At 39.3% G+C, this 19734-nt stretch overlaps 1 protein-coding gene and 1 pseudogene across 1 annotated transcript; one reads left to right on the plus strand and one right to left on the minus strand.

The window, feature by feature from the left end:
* Positions 1-12855: 12855 nt before the first annotated feature.
* Positions 12856-13362, plus strand: LOC147901913 (uncharacterized; annotated as a pseudogene).
* A 3043-nt stretch (positions 13363-16405) lies between these two features.
* On the minus strand, positions 16406-18533 carry CUTA (Nitrogen regulatory PII-like, alpha/beta). The gene is made up of 6 exons (XM_087374881.1): positions 18370-18533; positions 17974-18112; positions 17824-17886; positions 17221-17252; positions 17033-17127; positions 16406-16944 (listed from the first exon to the last, which is right to left on the minus strand). Exons 1-6 carry the CDS (start codon positions 18505-18507, stop codon positions 16863-16865), a joined length of 549 nt encoding a protein of 182 aa, XP_087231007.1. The 5' UTR covers positions 18508-18533; the 3' UTR covers positions 16406-16862.
* Positions 18534-19734: the final 1201 nt, after the last annotated feature.

Here is a 19734-nt window from a genome sequence, read left to right on the forward strand (position 1 = left end):
ACTTTTCAAAGTTTTTTGCAAGGTCTCTGGATACCAGGATGTAGGTAAATTCACCCACCATATCTTCTCCTTCCTCCCACAAAGTTGCAACAGTAGACTTTGGGCTCTAAGCTCACACCTAGGCTCAGCGAGAACACTTGTGCTCTGATACTAGCTGAGAGATCCCAACAACGGAGAAGTTTTGTGGAGATTTAGAGAATTTTGTCTCTCTAAGAAGTCGAATCATCTGTTTCTCTCAAAAATCCATTCAAAGGTTCAAACCTTTGATTTTTTTATTACAGGTCAATTGCAAGGGTTGACTCCCCGTTTCCCATTCATCAACAGTTGGGATTTTGGAGCTCTGTTAGAAAATAGATATTTGTAGATTTTCTTGCTGAGTCTGATAATGTAATGCCTCCCATGTTTTGAGGCATCCCAGGTTCTATTTTTTCTAGCAGTCATTGCCGTAGGGCCATGATTGTTGGGACATACCTTATGCAAATCACTCTAGTTACAGTTTGAGCCATGTGCGCTCATTCATGGTTTGCATTGGGTTGCAGTGGATGCTTTATAGGTCATTTGGATGCATTGTGATCCTTGTTGGATGCGCCTTGTGAGATGCTTTATTGATGGACATTTAGCACACAGATGCTATTTTATGGTGAGGGACAGCTTTGAGACATTGCGGTTGATGCTCTGATAGTGATATGCTCTCTTGGATGAGACATTATTGATGCTTATTCCCATGGATGGTGTTTGTGCTTGAGGCATTTGGCTCATATTGGCATTGGGTTTGCCATTGTTTTGTCATTACAAGTTGACATTTTCTTTTGGGCCAGATTTGGTCATATGGATGCATAGTATATGCACATGAGTTAGATACATTTTTATACTTTAAGCTTTGAGTTTTTGGTTATATTACCCTCCATTATGGCAGACATATTTGGGTGCACTTGGTATTTGGTGTGATTCTTTCTTACAAGCACTAGCATTTGGGATTTTGCTTTATTTGCATCATGGCATCCTCTTCCATGGTCTGAAAGGGAGTTTTTCAACATTAAAAATTTTAATGGGACAAACTTTTCCTTGTGGAAAGAATAGATAAGGGATGTGCTTATTCAAAAGAAGTAGATTAAACCTTTGGTAGGGATGGAAGCTAAGCCTACAAATATGTCTAAGGATGATTGGAATGAGTTGGATGAATTAGCAAAGTCTACTATTAGACTTCATCTTGCAGAGTCAGTTTATTTCACAGTAGTAAATGAGAAGACTACACAAGATTTGTGGAAGAAATTATGTGCCACTTATGAGAAGGAAACTACCTCTAATACTTGGCTTTTAACCCTAATATGCTCTATTTCAAAGAAATAGGATGGGGTGTAAGAATGTTCCTTCAGATTGTTTTGATCTAATTAGTGCACTTAGCACCTTCGGTGAATATAATCAACAAACGACTTTTTGTGAGATCCTACCGTTGAGGTTTTAAAGCCAAGACTGTAGCTAACCAACATTGCCAATTCCGATGTGCCTTCAATTGGTTCCATAATTGGCTACAATGCATATTGGATATTATTCCATTTGTTCAGCTCCGTCTCTTTTCCATATGTCCACATCCTCCTTATTCCACATAGGAATTCTAGAAGGATTCCTCTTGACTCCACACTCCTCTACATGCCTTCCACATGCTTGGCATGTGGCCTCTCTTATATTATTGGAACACATAGACATGATCCCACATCTTGATATGACTCACTCTTCCTATTTTCTAAAAACCCCATAATATCCCATACACAAATAACTCTCATCCCATACCAAGGTATTTATCATTCATACACATGGTATTTACAACGATCCATTCCACTCATCCTCTCAATCCCATATAATATCTTAGAAAATAGAAATAAGTGAGAGCTGCTAGGCTATCACTTGATACTCAAACTCTTATCAAACATAGAAGAAAACAATACCAATGCCAAATAAAAAATATCAATTTTTGGCATCATAGTACACCACCGTTGTGCATTTCTCCATGCCCCAAATAGCAGTTCCCAAAAAATAAAATTACAAAAAGGTGAATTGGGGAAAATTTAGGCAATCTTGACCCTCTAGTTCTAGCCAAGTCCACAACCAAATATTATGCCTACATGCAGGTGCAATTGATTTGATTTAGCAGGTTTTCTCTTTTTTTAAAAAAAATAATAACACTGGGAAAAAACAGACCTATTTGGACACCGTTGTGCAGATGAAGGAAGGGGTCTCCATTTCTTCTCACTTAAATGAATTCAATATTATTTTCAGCCATCTTCAGGCTCAGAAGCTGAATTTTGATGCGGAGACTAAGTCAAAATTTCTCGTGTTCATTGCCATCCTCATGGGATACCTTCCAGTAACTCTGCACTTGGTGAAGTACTAAAGTTTGATGATGTTGGTGGTAGCTTGTTGGCCAAGGAGATTAGATGGTAGTCTATGGATGGCAACGAGCAAGATGCATCCTTAAATGTGCAAAGGAGTAGATCACAGTTCAGGGGGAAGTCCCAAAAAAGAGGAAAGTCTCGTAGCAAATCTAGGGCATGGAACATTGAGTGTTACTATGTTGGCAAGAAGAGCCACATGAAAAAGGACTGCTACAAGCTAAAAAGAGAGCAAAAGGATAAGAAAAATAATGCAAATTGGGGTGCCAATAAGAAGGAAGAGAGTCCAAGGGAGGACAAAGGAAAAGTGAAGATCGAGGAGATCAATGCAGTCATTGATGATAGTGATGACAATAACATTCTCTTTATGTCTAGTCTACCTGCAGAGTTTCTTACCACTTCAGATGATTCATATTCCCAAGATTGGATTTTGGATTTTGGTGCTTCATTCCATGTTACTCCCCATAGGGAATAGTTCTCCACTTATGACAGTGAAAAGACAGGTTGTGTGCATCTTGGAAATAACTATGCATGTAACATAGTGGGAGCAAGTGACATAAAGTTTTCTTTTGCAAATGGGTCTTCTTTTGTTTTGAAAAATGTGAGGCATGTTCCTAAGCTGACCAAGAGTCTCATTTCAGTGGGTCAACTAGATGATGCTGGTTTTCAGACCACCTTTGACTTTAAGAGTTGGAAAATTCAAAAGGGCACTATGGTTTTGGCAAGAGGTGCCATGTGTGGGAGATTGTATCCCTTACATGTATCAGGGGTGTTTGATCATGTTGTTGCAATAATCGAGCAGCCAAGTACTTCTTTGTGGCATCACCGATTAGGGCATATGAGCCAGAATGGAATGAAACTCTTATGCCATTTGGGTTATGTACCACATTTGAGTTTTTATGACTTTGAATTTTGTGAGCATTGTCTCTATGGGAAGCAAACTAAATCAACCCATAAAATAAGGGCAAAGAAAGATCTTGAAAGGCATGATTTGGTGCATTCAGACGTATGTGGTCCCATGTCTACACGATCATTAGGCGAGGCTGAATACTATGTGATATTGATGAAGCAACTAGGAAAGTGTGGGCTAATGCTATAGCTTGGAAGAGCAATGTGTTCTAGGTATTTTAGAAATGTTTGGCTTTGGTTGGAAATTAGTCAAGTGGAATGCTTAAATACCTACGGATTGACAATGGAAGAGAGTATCTCTCTCATGACTTTTACCATTTCTATGATATATGTGGGATCAAGAGGGAGCTCATATCTCATTGTACTCCAGAGAAAAATAGAACAAATGAACCACACCGTTTAGGAAAGGTTGCAATGTATGCTTTCCAATGCAAGTCTTTCTTGTGGTTTTTGGGCTAAGGCAATGAAGAGTGCAGTGCATGTGATCAATAGATACCTAGTGAGAGTTTGGATGGTGGTATTTCTGAAGAGGCATGGAGTGGCAAGAAGCCCTCTTACTCTCATTTGCATATATTTGGGTGTGAGGCATATGCACATGTGCCAAAAGAGCTTTGGAAGAAGCTAAATCCTAAGTCTAGAAAATGCATATATTTGGGTGTGAGGCATATGCACATGTGTCAAAAGAGCTTCGGAAGAAGCTAAATCCTAAGTCTAGAAAATGCATCTTTCTAGGTTATGGTGAAAGTGGAGAGATGGGCTATCATCTATGGGAACTAAAAGCAAAGAAGATTACATGAAGCCATGATGTGTTCTTCAACAAGAATAAGATGCATAAGACACCCATGAGGGACGTGGAAATGAGGAGAATCACTTTCCAAGATGAGAATCCACTCACATGTGTTGATAGACAACAAGCTGTTCATGCACCAAATGTGCAAGAAATGGTGCCACCAGGTAGTCCCATAGGTACACAATCAAGGGTAGATAATATATCATCTATTGGTGGAAATGATGAGCCAAATGTGGCTGATATGCAAGCGAGACAGCAAGCTGAAATTCCCTTGAGAATATCAACTAGAAGATCTAGGCCACCTAATAGATTTATTACAAGGGCAGACTATGTGATGCTTATTGATTGCATGGAGCCTGCTTGCTACAGACAAGCTATGATGCATGAGGATCAACACAAGTGGGAGTATACTATGCAATCATAGATGAATTCACTCATGAAGAATAAGACTTGGGACTTGGTTTCTTTGCCACATGGAAAGAAAGCATTGCCATGTAAATGGGTCTACAAGATGAAGGTCATAGGTGATTATGTGCCTAAGTATAAGGCCCATTTGGTTGCTAAAGGATTCAAGCAAGAGAAGGGTGTGGACTTTGATGAGATCTTCTCTCAAGTTGTGAAGATGACCACACTTAGATGCGTACTTGGACTTATGGAAGTAGAGGATATGGAGCTTATGTAGGATGTTAAGACAGCTTTCTTGCATGGGGATCTGCATGAGGAAATTTACATGGTACAGCCCAAAGGCTTTGAAGAAAAGGGCAAAGAGCATTTGGTTTGCAAGCTAAAAAAGAGTCTCTATGGCCTTAAGCAAGCGGCTAGAGAATGGTATTAGAAGTTTGATGCTTTCATTCAGTCCCAGGGTTTCAGAAGAAGTGAGACCCTCTACACTAAAAGGGTTAAGGATAATAGCCTGATATTCCTTCCACTTTATGTGGATGATATGCTATTGGCTAGCAAAACACTTATTAGATGGATGCATTGAAGGACAAGTTGCATGAGGCCTTTGACATGAAGGATTTGGGACCTATAGGTCATATTCTTGGTATGCACATCACGCGTGATCGAAGTAGGAAACTCCTTTGGCTTTCACAGAAGCAGTATGTTACAAAATTGTTGTAGCATTTCAATATGGAGGGGGGGAAAGTAGTAAGTACTCCATTGCCTCCATACGTGAAACTGAGTCAGGAAGATAGTCCCAAATCAGATCAAGAGAGGACCATGATGTCCATGGTCCCTTATGCATCAACGGTTGGGAGTCTTATGTATGCTATGATAGCTACTAGACCGAACATTGCATTTGCAGTGGGAATTGTTAGTCGGTATATGGCTAATCTAGGAAAGAGGCATTGGGAGGCAGTTAATGCATCATGAGGTACATGAAGGGTACCAAGGAGATGTGCATCTACTTTGGCAGAGGAGAGATGTGTGTACTTGGGTACATAGATTCATACTATGCAAGGCATGTGGATAGCAGGAGATCCACTTCTAGTTATGTGTTCTCACCTTTGTATGTGGTGTAGTGTTGTGGATGTCTCATGCACACAATTGTGTTGTTTTGTCTACCACAGCCAAGTATGTTGTAGCCACAGAGGGTTGCAAGGAGGCTATATGGCTTGATCAGCTAGTGGGAGACTTGGGGATTCAAAAAGATGTATCGACATTGCATAGTGATTCCATGAGTGCGATTCAGCTATAGCATGAAATCTAGTATTTCATGCAAAGACCAAACACATTGAGGTCAAGTACCATTTTATTAGGAAGGTACTTGAGGACAAGCGCATAGAGCTTATCAAGGTTCATACAGATGATAACCTTGCAAATATGTTGACGAAGAGTCTACCTAGTCAGCGGTTTGAGTATTGTCATGTATTAATGGACATTGTATACTATGTCCACTGGTTTTTCTTCCTTAAAGGCACATTGGCCTTTTAGTGGGAGGTTGTGGGGGTTAAAGGCCACTGTACCTTTACCCTAGTTATGTACAATACTTAAACACACATATATATGGATGACATAGAAGATTAGGGTGTTCTGCACCCACCAAAAACTTATGTGGCTCTCTTCTGGCTCTCCCTCTCTCTCACCCTATTACATTCCTCTGCTGTTGTTGAGATCTCTCAGTCATTCGAGCAAAGTGAAGCATGGCATTAGCCCAAACCAACTATTGTTGAGGATGAGCATATGCTCAAGGTTGAAAAGATGAAATTACAGCAAGCTAAACCCTCAAGGAAAGTGATATCAGGGCCATAACAGCATGAGGAAAGTATAGATAGTGTGAGCCCATGGTGTAGATTAAGGGGGATCAAGCATGTGGACAAAGGCAAGCAAAAAGTTGAAGTAGAAAAAAGTGTTGAGGATGGAAGCAGTGATGAAGGGAGTGAGTTACAGCTTGTTAAAGCTCCAAAGACAAATCATGCCTCAAAGTATGTGCCACCACATACTAAGAAAGCAAATGGCAAGTACACAACCCTTAAGAAGATCAAAAAGGGTAAAAACTCCTGTGGATAGATTGACTTACAATGGATATATGAGGATGAACTGTGCATACATGGTTAGCAAGGTGAAACATGTGGAGCCTTCAAGTTTTGAAGATGCTATAAAAAATTCAGATTGGAGGGATGCCATGGATCAAAAATTGATGCCTTGGATAAGAACAACACTTGGACACTTGTCAAAGTCCCAAAAGGAAAGAAAGCTATTGGTTGCAAATGGGTTTATAAAGTGAAGCGCAAATTGGATGAAAGTGTGGACTATTACAAGGCAAGATTAGTGGCAAAAGGGTATGCCCAAACATATGGTTTGGACTATGATGAAACATGGTACCCTTAACTGATCTAGCTACAGCAGCTATCTCATAGGTATAGTCGTGGCAACACTTGAAGTCATGGATACCACTTGAATTGTCTTCCCTATACCTAGGATTTGAGTTTAGCCTCCTAGTTCTATGGCATCGTCCTCATCATTTGGATCTTTCCTCCTAGGGGGTATAGTTATGTGCTCTAAGGGCTGGTCTAAGTCTAGAAGTAAAGCCATAATTTGCTTAATTTTGGCCACCGTTTAATGAAGCACCTCATTTTCTATCCTACTCTATTTGAAGCTCGGTGTGCTCCACTTAATCCCTTCAACCACTTTTCCTAGTGTGCCATTAGTTTCCACTGTGAGGCTATGGTTCCTAGGCTAGTTTAAGAGAACACATGGCCTCATTATACTGATGTAATAAGAGGCCATGGTCAAGCTAGAGATGGTGGTCATGTTTTGTCTGTAGTTGAGCGATCTTGCCATCCATTTCATTTTGAAATTCCCTTTCTTTAAGAAGCTCGACTATTTTGTTATACCAGTATCTAAGCTCCCTTACATGTCTTGTGTACTCTCGGCACTTGTAGACCAAGAGTTTTGAAGGCCACTTGTACATTCCAAGTCTTTGCAATGTATGATTCATGTGAGCTTCTCTCAAGGTAAACTCTCTGATATGTACCAAGTACCAATAATAACCTATGGGTTGGCTAGATCTTTAAAGTAGAAGAGGGGATGATTCCCTCCCCTGGCACTACATGATGTGGAGAAGGCAAGCAAGGGTATTTTCCATGTAGATTTGGGGCCTAGTAGGAAAACTTTCTTGAAGAGCATTACTTATCATCCTACTTTCCTCCGACATTCCTACCTTAACCTTTCCCTTAACCACTTATTGCTCATCTAGGATGATAGAGGCTCCTAATATTGCTAAGGCTCCTTCATCCTATAATTTCTTGTCTAGACTCGAGGCCCTAAGGTCTTTGGGAACTGTAGTCTCACTTGCATGATCATCTATCATGTGATCAAGATGAGCAACAATGTTCTCTATTCATGTTATGGACACAAAGTCAATGCTCAGGCTTAATGTTTCAGATGTAGCAATTACTATCTAGACCTCCTTTTCTACTTCTATCGTGATCCACCTGAACTCTATTCTAGTTTCTTTGAGTTTCTTGGACTTGTAGGGACCTAAGGAACCTACTTTTTGTGGTTGTCCCTATTGTAGTTCTTTCGTGCTCCATGCTCTCCCATTGGCTAAGAGAAGTTCTAAGTTGTTGGACGGGTCTCTCCTTTGTACTTTCTAGGCTCCTTATCTTGCTCCGCCATACTTACCATTTTTTATTCTAGAGTGGTTCGACCTTTTGCATCTCTTTGGATGGTCTCACCTTGACTATATGGTATTCTATTCTGCATCAATAGTGTTGGTAGGGGTCTCTCCTTATCTTGCTCCGCCATACTTACCATTTTTTGTTCTAGGGTGGTTTGACCTTTTGCATCTCTTTGGATGGTCTCACCTAGAGTCTCTATATCTTTTGACTCTGTGGTATTCTTTTCTGCATCAACAGTGTTGGTAGTGGTCTGGGCCTAGAGTCTCTGTATCTTTTGACTCTGTGGTATTCTTTTATGCATCAATAGTGTTGGTAGTGGTCTCTCCAGTCGTGTTAAGTCTAGATGTGTCCTCACCATCACCTATCGTTGCTTCCTAGTGCACTGGTGAGGCTTGGATGCAAGGTGGAGAAGGGCAAGGCTCAAGATTGATGGGGGTCTTGATAGGCTAGTGGAGTATAAGGGGCATATATAGAGTGAGTCTCTAGCAACAAGGCTATTGCAGGAGTAGAAGTGGGAGAGCTTGGCTTCTTAGGGATGGGCTTTAGAGTTTGCCTGTGAAGGAGAGCTATGTTAGAACAAGTTTTTCTCAAAAAGCTTGGTAAACAGGGAGGTGGAGATCTTAAATAGGACTCAGTAATTATTACCTCTAGATCTTCTGTAGATGAATTTGTTTTGGGTGCTAGTTACAAGCCTCCTACTCCTGCTCCCTTTTATTTAGTTGCTCCTTTTGGTTGTGTTCATAGTTGTCTCCATCCACTCGAAGTATTGGTTAATTGCAACATTGGGGTAAGTCCTTCAAGCTTGTGGATTGTTGATATTGTATGGATAGCCCAAACCAATGTATGGAAAAAGAATGCAGAGCAGATTAGACCAATGTGTGGACAAAGAATGCATCCAGATAATTATTCCAAAGATACAATCATTGGTGCGCTTCGATAGTTGCGATGCATCATACGAAAGCATTCATCATGGTATCTTCCCAAGTCATCCAACTTGAATTGGTGTTTTGTATCCTACATGCTCTAATTATGCCTATGGTACCTATTTACATATGAGGTGCAAGGTGCATGCCCATGAAGTTGTAGCTATCCAATTATCCAGCACGTGCTACCTACCAGGCCTGTCCACTATATGGTACTTGCCATGTAGCACCATCATCATTTCTTACGTATGAGATCAATCTCATGAAAAGAGCCTAACTTAAATTTGTTCATGCTGTTTCATGATAGAAAATGCCTAAAAACAAATTTCTTGCTTGTTGATATAATGAAGTATAGCTGTGCAATTGTAATCCTTGATTCTATAGATCTAATATCTAGGCAAAAATGATGAAAGTGTAGTAGGAAAGCTAGATTAAAAGATTTTTTTTCCATGGAAAAAAGACTTGTATTAAGAATGAAAAATGCCCTGAGGTAAGTGCTGCAGGACTACACTATGTTTAGCATGAGAAAAACCCCTTCTGTTATGTAGGCACCACCAAAACAAAGAACAATGTATTACATTTTAGAAGCTAGCAGGCAATTTAGTGCATAGTTACCACTTGTTCTTATTTCAGTTCTTTGATAACTACTTTGATTATGTGATATCATTCTATTAGATAATGCTTATTCTACATATCAAAATGGAATGCTATTATAAACAACTTCATACACTTTAGAGGACAATACATATTTTCTCCCACGTCCTTCCCACTCCATTGGAAACTTAATAGCTTTGACAAGTGAAGACTTTAGGCTCCAAGTTCAAAAGCTTGTAGTCGTATGGTTTCCTTGAGTTTGCTTTAACCAAACTCCCTTGACCACAAATGAGCCTCGACCACAAACATTCCCCATGTGTCTTTAAGAGGAACATCAATAGTTTCCTTTTCTTGTGTGCATTTCAAAATATAGAAATCCACAAGCTCATCATTGTCATGTGGAGCTATAACAAAATTATCGCCAACACAAAGTGCATCACTGAATTCATCATGGTGTCCTTCATATGCTGGATCATCAGTTTCATCCTCATCTTCAATGATATTCTCTAAGAGTTCTACGGTAACATACTCCCAAAAAGGTACATGTGATTTATTGAAATAGCTCCTCCATTTTCTTTGCATGCAGGCACTACAAAAACACGAGAATTCCCTACACCTTAAAGGTGTTCCATTTGTTAAAGAATAACCTAACACACAATGCACTCATGCAAATTAGGCACAGATTTACAATCCCAATTCCTAATTCTATCCAAATCACCTTCCTTGATCTCCCAAAACACTCAAGTAACGGATTGAGCCTTTCAGGGGTATGTGGCATCAGCCCCTTCGGATAATGTCTCTCCTAGAAATGACAACCTACTTTAATAACAGTTACCACCTATTTTATGATAGTTAGCATTCAACTTTAAAGATAGTTAGCACCTATTTTGTGATTGTTAGCCTTGAGCTTTGTGATAGTTACTACTTGTTTCATGACAGGTACCACCTGTTTTATTAGTTCCCTGTTTCATGACAGGTACCACTTGTTTCATAATAGGTACCACCTGTTTTGTGATAGTTACTACTTGTTTCATAATAGTTACCACCTATTTTATGATAGTTAGCATTCAACTTTAAAGATAGTTAGCACCTATTTTGTGATTTTTAGCCTTGAGCTTTGTGGTAGTTACTACTTGTTTCATGATAGGTACCACCTGTTTTATTAGTTAGCCCTTACTATGTTCATGATTTTTAGCACTTGTTTTACGATATTGAACCTATCAGTTTTATGACAATTAGCATTCAATTTTATGATAGCAAGCACCTATTTTATGATCGTTAGCATTCAATTTTATGATAGTTAGCTCATGTTTTATGATAATTGGCACCTCTTTAATAATAGCTAGCACCTATTTTATCATAGTTAGCACTCTGTTTTATGATAATTAGCACCTCTTTGATAATAGTTAGCACCTAGTCTATGATAGTTAGCAGCTATTTTATTATAATTAACATTTATTTTATGACAATGAACATACCAGTTTCATCAATCGTTAGCATTTAGTCTTATGATAGTTAGCACCTATTTTATGATCACTAGCATGTAGTTTTATGATAAGTAACACATATTTTATGATACTTAGCACTTGTTTCATGATAGTTGGCATTCAATTCTATGATAGTCAACATTTATGATAGTTAGCACTCATTTTTATAAGACTAAGCACTTGTTTCATCATAATTACCATTCAATTTTATGGGTTGTTTTTTTGTAGGTTGAGTTGTTCCACAGATTCAAAGCTTGTCATCCTGAAGCCAAAACTCAATTGCATTCATTTGAGTCACTGAAGCCTTTCTTTATTCGTCGAGTGAAGGATAGATATACATGACGTTGTGAGTACCGCATTCATATATTTTTCTTGAAGGATGCACTCAACCACATTCGTTCTCAAAATTTTGGTCTCTATGGATATGGATGCAAATGTAGATGTGAGGTCTATGCAAGAAGTGGTAAAAGCATGACATGTACATCTATAGTTGATATGTTCAATGGTGTCACATAGTTGTGGGAGTCTATAGTCTTCCCAAAGAAGGAAGACAAATCCTTCCATGATAGAAAGTGCTTGATGGGAAAATGCAAAAACTATGGTGTTAAGAAATTGAAATTCTGCCCTTTGGAGACAAGAAACACACAGGGCACAATATGACTATGAAGCTATTTGAATATGTGGAGACTGTGGTGGACAAACAAGGAAACAAAAATAAAATGAAAGATCTTGTGAAAAAGGAGATGCAATGTTGTAAGTTCCTTAAAATGTTGAAAACAAAGCTCAACCTCATCATTGCTAATTATGTGGTTGTGTATGTGGTAGACTTTGTTGAAAACTATGCTTTTAAAGAGCAGAATGAGATCCATTCTATGCATTGGCATTCTACACAGGTTACCGTATTTGTACGCATAATGTACTATGGGAAGATGAGTGAACTGATCAAAACTATGCATTTTTTCATTTTAGATGATAGAATTCATGATACATTGTTTGTGCAACATTGTCTCATGTTACACTTTCAATGGTTGAAGGAACAAGGTGTTGTAATTAAAAAACATTGGGTGTGGTCAAATGGCTCTGCTTCACAGTTCAAGGCTTGTAGGCCATTTATTTTGTGCTAAGATATGCTAGTTTGACTGGGTTAGAAATGAGCCATTTTTTCTTAGCATCAGGACACGGCAAGGGAGAACATGATGGAGCAGGATCTATGGTGAAGAGAACATTGACATACAAACAATTGAAGCCAGATGGAGTTGACTGGGTTAGAAATGAGCCATTTTTTCTTAGTATCAGGACACAGCAAGGGAGAACATGATGGAGAAGGAGTTGTGGTGAAGAGAACATTGACATACAAACAATGGAAGCCAAATGGAGCTATTTTAAAGTGTGTTGCTGATGTAGTCACTTACTATAGGGAACACCTTTGAGAGGGTGTTGAGGCTTACTATCCTTCAAAATAGAGAAATTATGCTCGTGTGTTTTTGGGAGGTTAACGTAGGAGATCTGAATAGGGAGGAAAATCCGACTTGTGGAAGTACCTAAAAATCACGATCTGTGCATGTTGTTTGTAGTCATAACCCACAGCACCCTAGTGGACTTGACACGAGACATTTGGCTTGCTTTTGTGATGCATGCATGCATGTCCATTGGAATAGATGCATTAACAAAGCACATGTTCTTTCATGGGATTATCACACTTTGGTGCCCTTGCCCAATTCTGAAACCCTTGGTGATGATGAAGATGCATACGATGAGGTAAAATATGAGGGACATCATGATGTATTAAGTAATGCTTTGGAGATTGGTGACACTTTTGCAGTCAAACCAGATTTTGCAACCAATACAGAGGTAGCTGACTTTTACCTTATCAAATGTATTGCACAGAAGGAGGAGGGTAAAGAAGACTATGAGGATGAAAATGAAATTCCCAAATGATCATATGTCATAAAAGGTTCGTATTACAAGCAAACAAATGCCTATTCCTTCAAACTCCTTTCAAATATGCCCCCAGTTCTCATACTATCACATCTTGTCCATTGTATCAAGATACTCATGTAGCGTATCCCCCACAAAAGATATATGTATTGTATCACATCGGAGACATATGAGGCAATCTATAATAGCATGCCCTTTGAGATCTAACTTTTTTTGGGTAATGCTTTATGTTTTATAAACTTCCATTTTTAAATGGTAAGCTCTCTCTCTCTCTCTCTCTCTCTCTCTCTCTCTCTCTCTCTCTCTCTCTCTCTCTCCATCCACATGGAATGACACTCTCTCTCTCTCTCTCTCTCTCTCTCTCTCTCTCTCCATCCACATGGAATGACATTGGGAAAATTTTTGATAGAAAATACAATGTGAGATGAAGTATTGCACATCTGCACTCACGTTTTTTTTATGCTCACAAAATACAAGACAAGTAGAATCTTTTGAAGATTATTTTCTCCTCCTTGAAAATGTGTGCATATCAACAGGTTTTTCCTTTTGACTGAGGCCTAAATGCCCCATAAACTTTATTGACCAAAATTTTTGTCAACATACATGGCCGAAGTGCATAATTTGTGCCATGTACATTATCCTCCATGACAAAGAGAATCAATCACCCGTAATTGCAATTGAAAGAGAGCAACATATTGACAAATTACAATTAGATGTATGATGAACTGCTTAGCCATGCAATTGCCCTAGAGAAGAGCAAGTTCACCAAAGCCAAAGGCCAAGAAGATGACCAAGGAGAGTGATTAGGAGGAGGAAACTAGGTAGTACCCCAAAACTAAGAGAGAGACCTAATGGAAGAAATCTCTATTAGAGCTCAGTATTCAAGGTAGACCCAAATCCAATGAGAAGGGCTGCAACACATGTACATGAGGTAGTCACACAAAGAGTTGAAGTGTTGTAAAAAATATTGTGAGATCTATGTCAAGCAAGTGTTGGCACTAGAACAAGTGCATTGTCAATGCTAGCCATGTGTCACATGAATATCAAGGATGACCAAGGGCTAAGGAGCACCAAGAGTAAGGTCAATCTAGTCCCAACCAACAGATCAAGCCAACAGAGCAGCTTGAAGAATTTCTAGGATGAAGGTAAGGCTAAAGTAAAGAGTTTTTTCATGAGGAAGGAATGCATGTGAAAAGGGAAGGTAAGTTGTGGCAAGAACACAACAAACTCCTCTGCATAACCAACCTTTTGTACTTGGAGGAATGGTTTGCTGAGTTTTCTCTTAGTTCTCCTCAAAGTACCATTATTCAACTTTGGCTAGATCTCTCTACCTTGCCCCTTGCTTTCTACAACCAAGTTACTAAACTATGCCAAGCCATTGGACCAACAGTGGGGAACCATTTATTAACCTAAGTTCAAATCCCCATATCTATGTTCTTTTCAATTCAGCTAAGGAATCATCAAAAGAATTTGAAATAGTCTCAATGTTGAGAATGAAGAGAAGGCAAAACACTATTTCTAAAATTGTCCAACACTCTTACTTCCTATGTGGTAGACATGGTCGTGTTGTCAAGGACTACCCCATGAGGAGGAATGCCCAATCTAGAGGGAAGAGAAACTATAAAATAATCTCTCTAAGAAAGAAAAGGAGCAAGTATGGAGAGGGTATGGAGGCCTACAAAATCCAAGAACACCTTTAAAAATCAAATGCTAGCTACCCTTGATAAAAGTCATGAGCATCCAAACCAAAAGATAGATGTGCATGAAGAACCAAATGAGAAATTGATAAGTTACCCAATATAGGCAGCATAAAGATCAATCCAATCCTATGGTCACTCTACTGGACCCTTCAAGAAGATGAAATGGGGGGCAAGCAAAGACCCCCATGTTAGACATAAGAAACCACATTCAACCTATGGTCACTATCCGTAACAGATTTGAGAGCCTTTAGAAGAATGATCAAGGGTTGGGGGATCAAACAAATTTTTCATGGCATTTATAAGTTAAATGTTTGATAAATTACATGATGTATTGAAAATGCGCCTCAAACTTGTCCAAGTCAAATATTGAATTTAGTACTCATTGCAAGTATGTAGGTTTTTACTACTTTGACTCCATGCTGAAAAAAATGTTCAATAAATTACATCAAGTAAGATGTATTCAAACTATGCTTTAAACAATCATCGAAGCAAAAGCATTGGATCTAGTACTCATCATAAGTGTGTGTGGTTTTATACAATGAAGCAAAAAAGGACATTGATCATTTATCTCTTTTCAATCCATGAAATTACACTTAAGACTAGGTATGCAAATTGAGTATTTGGGGAGATATAAACTCCCAAAGGGCCTCATAAGGTTCTCATTAAGAAAATGACAATCTCCATCATCTCAAGGGAAAATTGGAGTGGTCCTGGGCTTCATTTGTCATAACCACATTAGGGACATTTACCTAATTTAACAAAAAATGGATTTTTAAATTCGACTCCTTTGAACTATCTAGATGTAGCTTCACTCCATTAGATGGTGTTTGAGATTTAGAGACTACAATCCATTGGATCCTAGGTCAATCCAATGGCATGCATAGCACGCCTCGCCTACAATCGGATTATCATCCATCATACTCATCCAAGGGCCTACAAGTGGTGTCCTTTCATCCAAGGGCTCGCAAACGGCACAAACGTTTAGCCATTAGATGAAGGGAAAATCGAACAGTGGGAATCCAACTTGGTGGGCAACTCCCTTAGAATTGATAAGCAATGGATCTCCATGGAGTACAATGATGCACAAATAGAGCTTATGTTAATCCAAGAGGCCCTATTTAAGTCCAAATGATCTATTTTGAGATCATAATTGAGATGAAAGGACGCAACCTAAGAACGTACCAGCATATTTAAGTTTAGCCCATGGTTTATAACTGCATAGAATTTAGATACACAAACGCGCAACTCAGCAAGCCACACTATGCATGTTTACTTCATGTAATGTCATCCTTGTTGTGCTTCGCCTAAAAGTTGGACCTTACCAATCTCCTACATTCAAAGATTCATTGTATCATCCTCATACTTATCATGGTTCCTACAGGTACTACGACATTGAAGATACCATCTCCGATCATGTCTTTTGTGCTAGCAACAACGTTCATATGCATTTGAGGATATAATTTTGCAGTAGCTGCATATTGAATAATTTATCAACCCTTCATGTTGCACTTCGCCTAAAAGTTGGACCTTACCAATCCCCTACATTCAGAGATTCAAAGTATCATCCTCATACTTATCATCGTTCCTACAAGTAATAAGACATCAAAGATACCATCTCCGATCATGTCTTTTGTGCTAGCAACAACGTTCATATGCATTTGAGGATATAATTTTGCAGTAGCTACATATTAAAAATTTTATCAACCCTTCATAGTCTCATCTTAAAAAACAAGACCAGTGCCATCAATTTTGTTATTGAAAATGTATCGAAAGCTCATCGGAGACCTGCATAACGAGGATTGGGCAAATGCAGAAGCTACATCCAAAGTCATCGCTAGGTGCCTTTTGCAGAGCATGTATTTGAACATATCTCCACATTCGGCTTGAAAAAATTCCTCAACCTTTGCTTTCTTTCCGCAATGCTCTACAAATCAAGCTGCATCTCTAGAACCCTCCTCTCTATACAACTTTCATTTACATGTGTGAAAATGAAATTACCAGCTTCATTCAGCTTTTTGTATTGTCTTCAAGCCATTTTAGATATGCAGGACTGCCACCAATAATTGGCAGAGCAATCACCTCTGGCACTCTAAACATTTGAGAAGCAAAGACAAATCAGAGAAACCAGTAGTAGTACAAAAATCAAGCAAGATATATTGAGCAAAAAGAGCCCTTACTCATAAGGATGGTTGGACTTGACATGTTGAGTCAGAGCTTCTAAAAGAGGTTCCCTCGTTTTAATAATTAGAAGTTCTTCTGAATCAGTCTCCACCTGCAATATAAACAGCCAGTGACATCAGATTTTGAACTAATATGGTAGCAGTTTTTTACAACTCCAGTTCACTTGCAAGTTTGTATAATATACCTTCCCTTGCCACCAGTATGTTGACTCGATGCCTGGGAAAAAACAAGCACAAAAATCAGAATTATCTGCACAATATTCACTATGCTTTGAAAAGAAGCTTATATCAATGATTGTCTACATTGAGCACACTCTTTCCACCAAAACTCAGATTTGGCAGTAACCCTGTTTTAATTTGAGACATACACACTATCGTGTTTTAATTCTTCTTCCCCAGACTCCTTTCCATGGATTATTGAAGAAACCCGAAGTTTTTGAACAAGCAATGTAACATTTTACGTCATGCCCAGCCCGATTGAATCAGAAAATTGACAAAGTTGAAAGGTAGTCTGCAATCTGACTAGTCACAATCAGGATGACTGATCACAATTAGGATGACTAGCAGAACGATCTTATTGTGATGGGAAAGCAAAAACCTAGCTATAATGCTAGTAATTGTACTCTTCCTAATGTAGCTTGAAAATTTAGCGCTTCTGCTCTAATTCTGAATACTGGTATAATAAAACAAGTCTTCAAGCAGGATACAACATAAACTGTGAATAGCTTAAAGTCATCATTTATATTCTACCAAAACCAAGCCTTGCACGACTCTCATGAAGCCTTTACCTGGTACCTGGTTGACACACGCAGCAAGCTTTGCATGGACAATACTCTTCGCCAAATTTCTACCTGCAAGGGAATGTAGTAATCAGAAATTACACCTGAGCAGACAAGGAATTTAAGCTACTTTGAAGGAGCTTGCAGAATCTACAATACCTGCGTCTTTGTTCGGAACAGTGACGTATACGACGATGTTTCGGACTCCTTCGTTCTCTCCAGACATTGCTTTCGATTGCAACTGAGCCCCGGTTGCTGCAGATGAGTTACGATATTGGCTTCTAAGCACCTGGATGGACTGGCAGAAGAAACGAGAAAAGTTGTTGCAGGCTGTGAATTCCAAACAGACGGTCGTGCCAATCCAAGTACAGGCGGCACCGTAGCAGAAAAGAAGGAAAGCAGCGGCATGAAGCATAGATCTTGCCAAGGTGAGAATGAGGGAGTGCAAAAGGGTGTAGAGATTCATGACAAATGGAGAGCATGGAGTGGAAGGAGGTAGCAAAATTTGCAAATGGAGGAAAGGGCAAGCAAAGAAACAAAGGCAAAAGGAGATACCTGAGGAAGGGATTGCTGCAGAGGAGGGCACCTTGAGGGACAAGCTACAAGAAAGGAGGGCAGAAGCCTTGTTGCCCCCATCAACAGCAACACACTTGCCATCATCATTACCATCCATAATACCTTGCCACCCATCATCCTTTCCACATGGCCTCTCTCTCTCTCTCCTCATAGGCATCTCCTAGTGTGAGAGGGCACTCAATCAAGTAGAATCTGAAGGCGATGAGACCAAGGATAGTTTGGTAGCCCAATTTGTGAGCATACACACTCCCTCTCATCCATGCAAGACTCATTTGCTTAGCTTCCCCGCAAGAAGAGGTTCCTTGAGATACTTAAGGACGATACTCGATTTGGGAAAACTTTGGCCCAATCAACAAGAAGGCAGGCAAGCCTTTCTACTACCTCGAAGTTGAAGCTGAATCCTACTATTTTATCAATTTTAAGGAAAGAACCGAATGAGTAAAATAGTGGACATGAGACGCGACACAAGGACCCGATCCTCCCTGTAAATGTCAGGGGTGGTGATTTATTATTGATTTTGTGATGTCCATATTTTGAAAGCTAAAGTCCAACAAATACATGAATAAGGCAATACAATAATTGATCCTCGTTGCAGTTTATACAATATTGTCACATGGACTACAACCATATGAATAAAGGTGCATTCCTCCTTCAATCTTGCATCCATCTTGGATTTCCTTGCTCCCTCACATCGATAACATGCATTAAACGAGAGGAATGTTGTAAGAATTCAAATTGAAAACAAGAAATTTTAAATGACAAGTAATTGAAAATATTTATATTATAATATGTAACATATAATTATTATAAGCACACATAGTGTGGGCGGGGAGGCTGCGTGCTTCCTTCCCCAAAGAGTTATAATATGAGGGAACAGGCCCTTCCCTAGGTGCCGAGATAATGTCGAGAATATAAACGTCAGGAATAAATGTCGAGAACAGGCCCTTCCCTAGGTGTCGAGGATAAGTCTCGCAAATGGATAAGAAATTGGCATATTACTTGAATGTCAATAGTCGTAATCATAGTCAAACACCGAGAGACAATATCCCAAAAACTTGCCAATGTGAGCCTGAGAGGATCTACATGTGTCCTTGAGTGGTGTTCTCAAATCGTTCAGTAGACTCTACATAGAACAAAAAGACAAGTATCATTAGAGGAAGTCCAAAGTAGAGCACGTAACATTGTCACTCTCACTTAGCCAGCATTACGTGCCTCTGCAATCTCAGGAAAATGGGAGTTTGAACACTATAGTAAGTCAAGTTTTAGGCTTGTGAGAGTAGAGCATAAGGTCATCGCGAGGCTCTTCAAAGCTTCACATGCTAAGGCTATGCCACGCTGGGCTTC

The sequence above is a fragment of the Dipteris shenzhenensis genome, chromosome 5, assembly GCF_047967505.1.
Source record: "Dipteris shenzhenensis isolate YYH24624 ecotype China chromosome 5, Dip_SZ_1.0, whole genome shotgun sequence".
NCBI lineage: Eukaryota > Viridiplantae > Streptophyta > Polypodiopsida > Gleicheniales > Dipteridaceae > Dipteris > Dipteris shenzhenensis.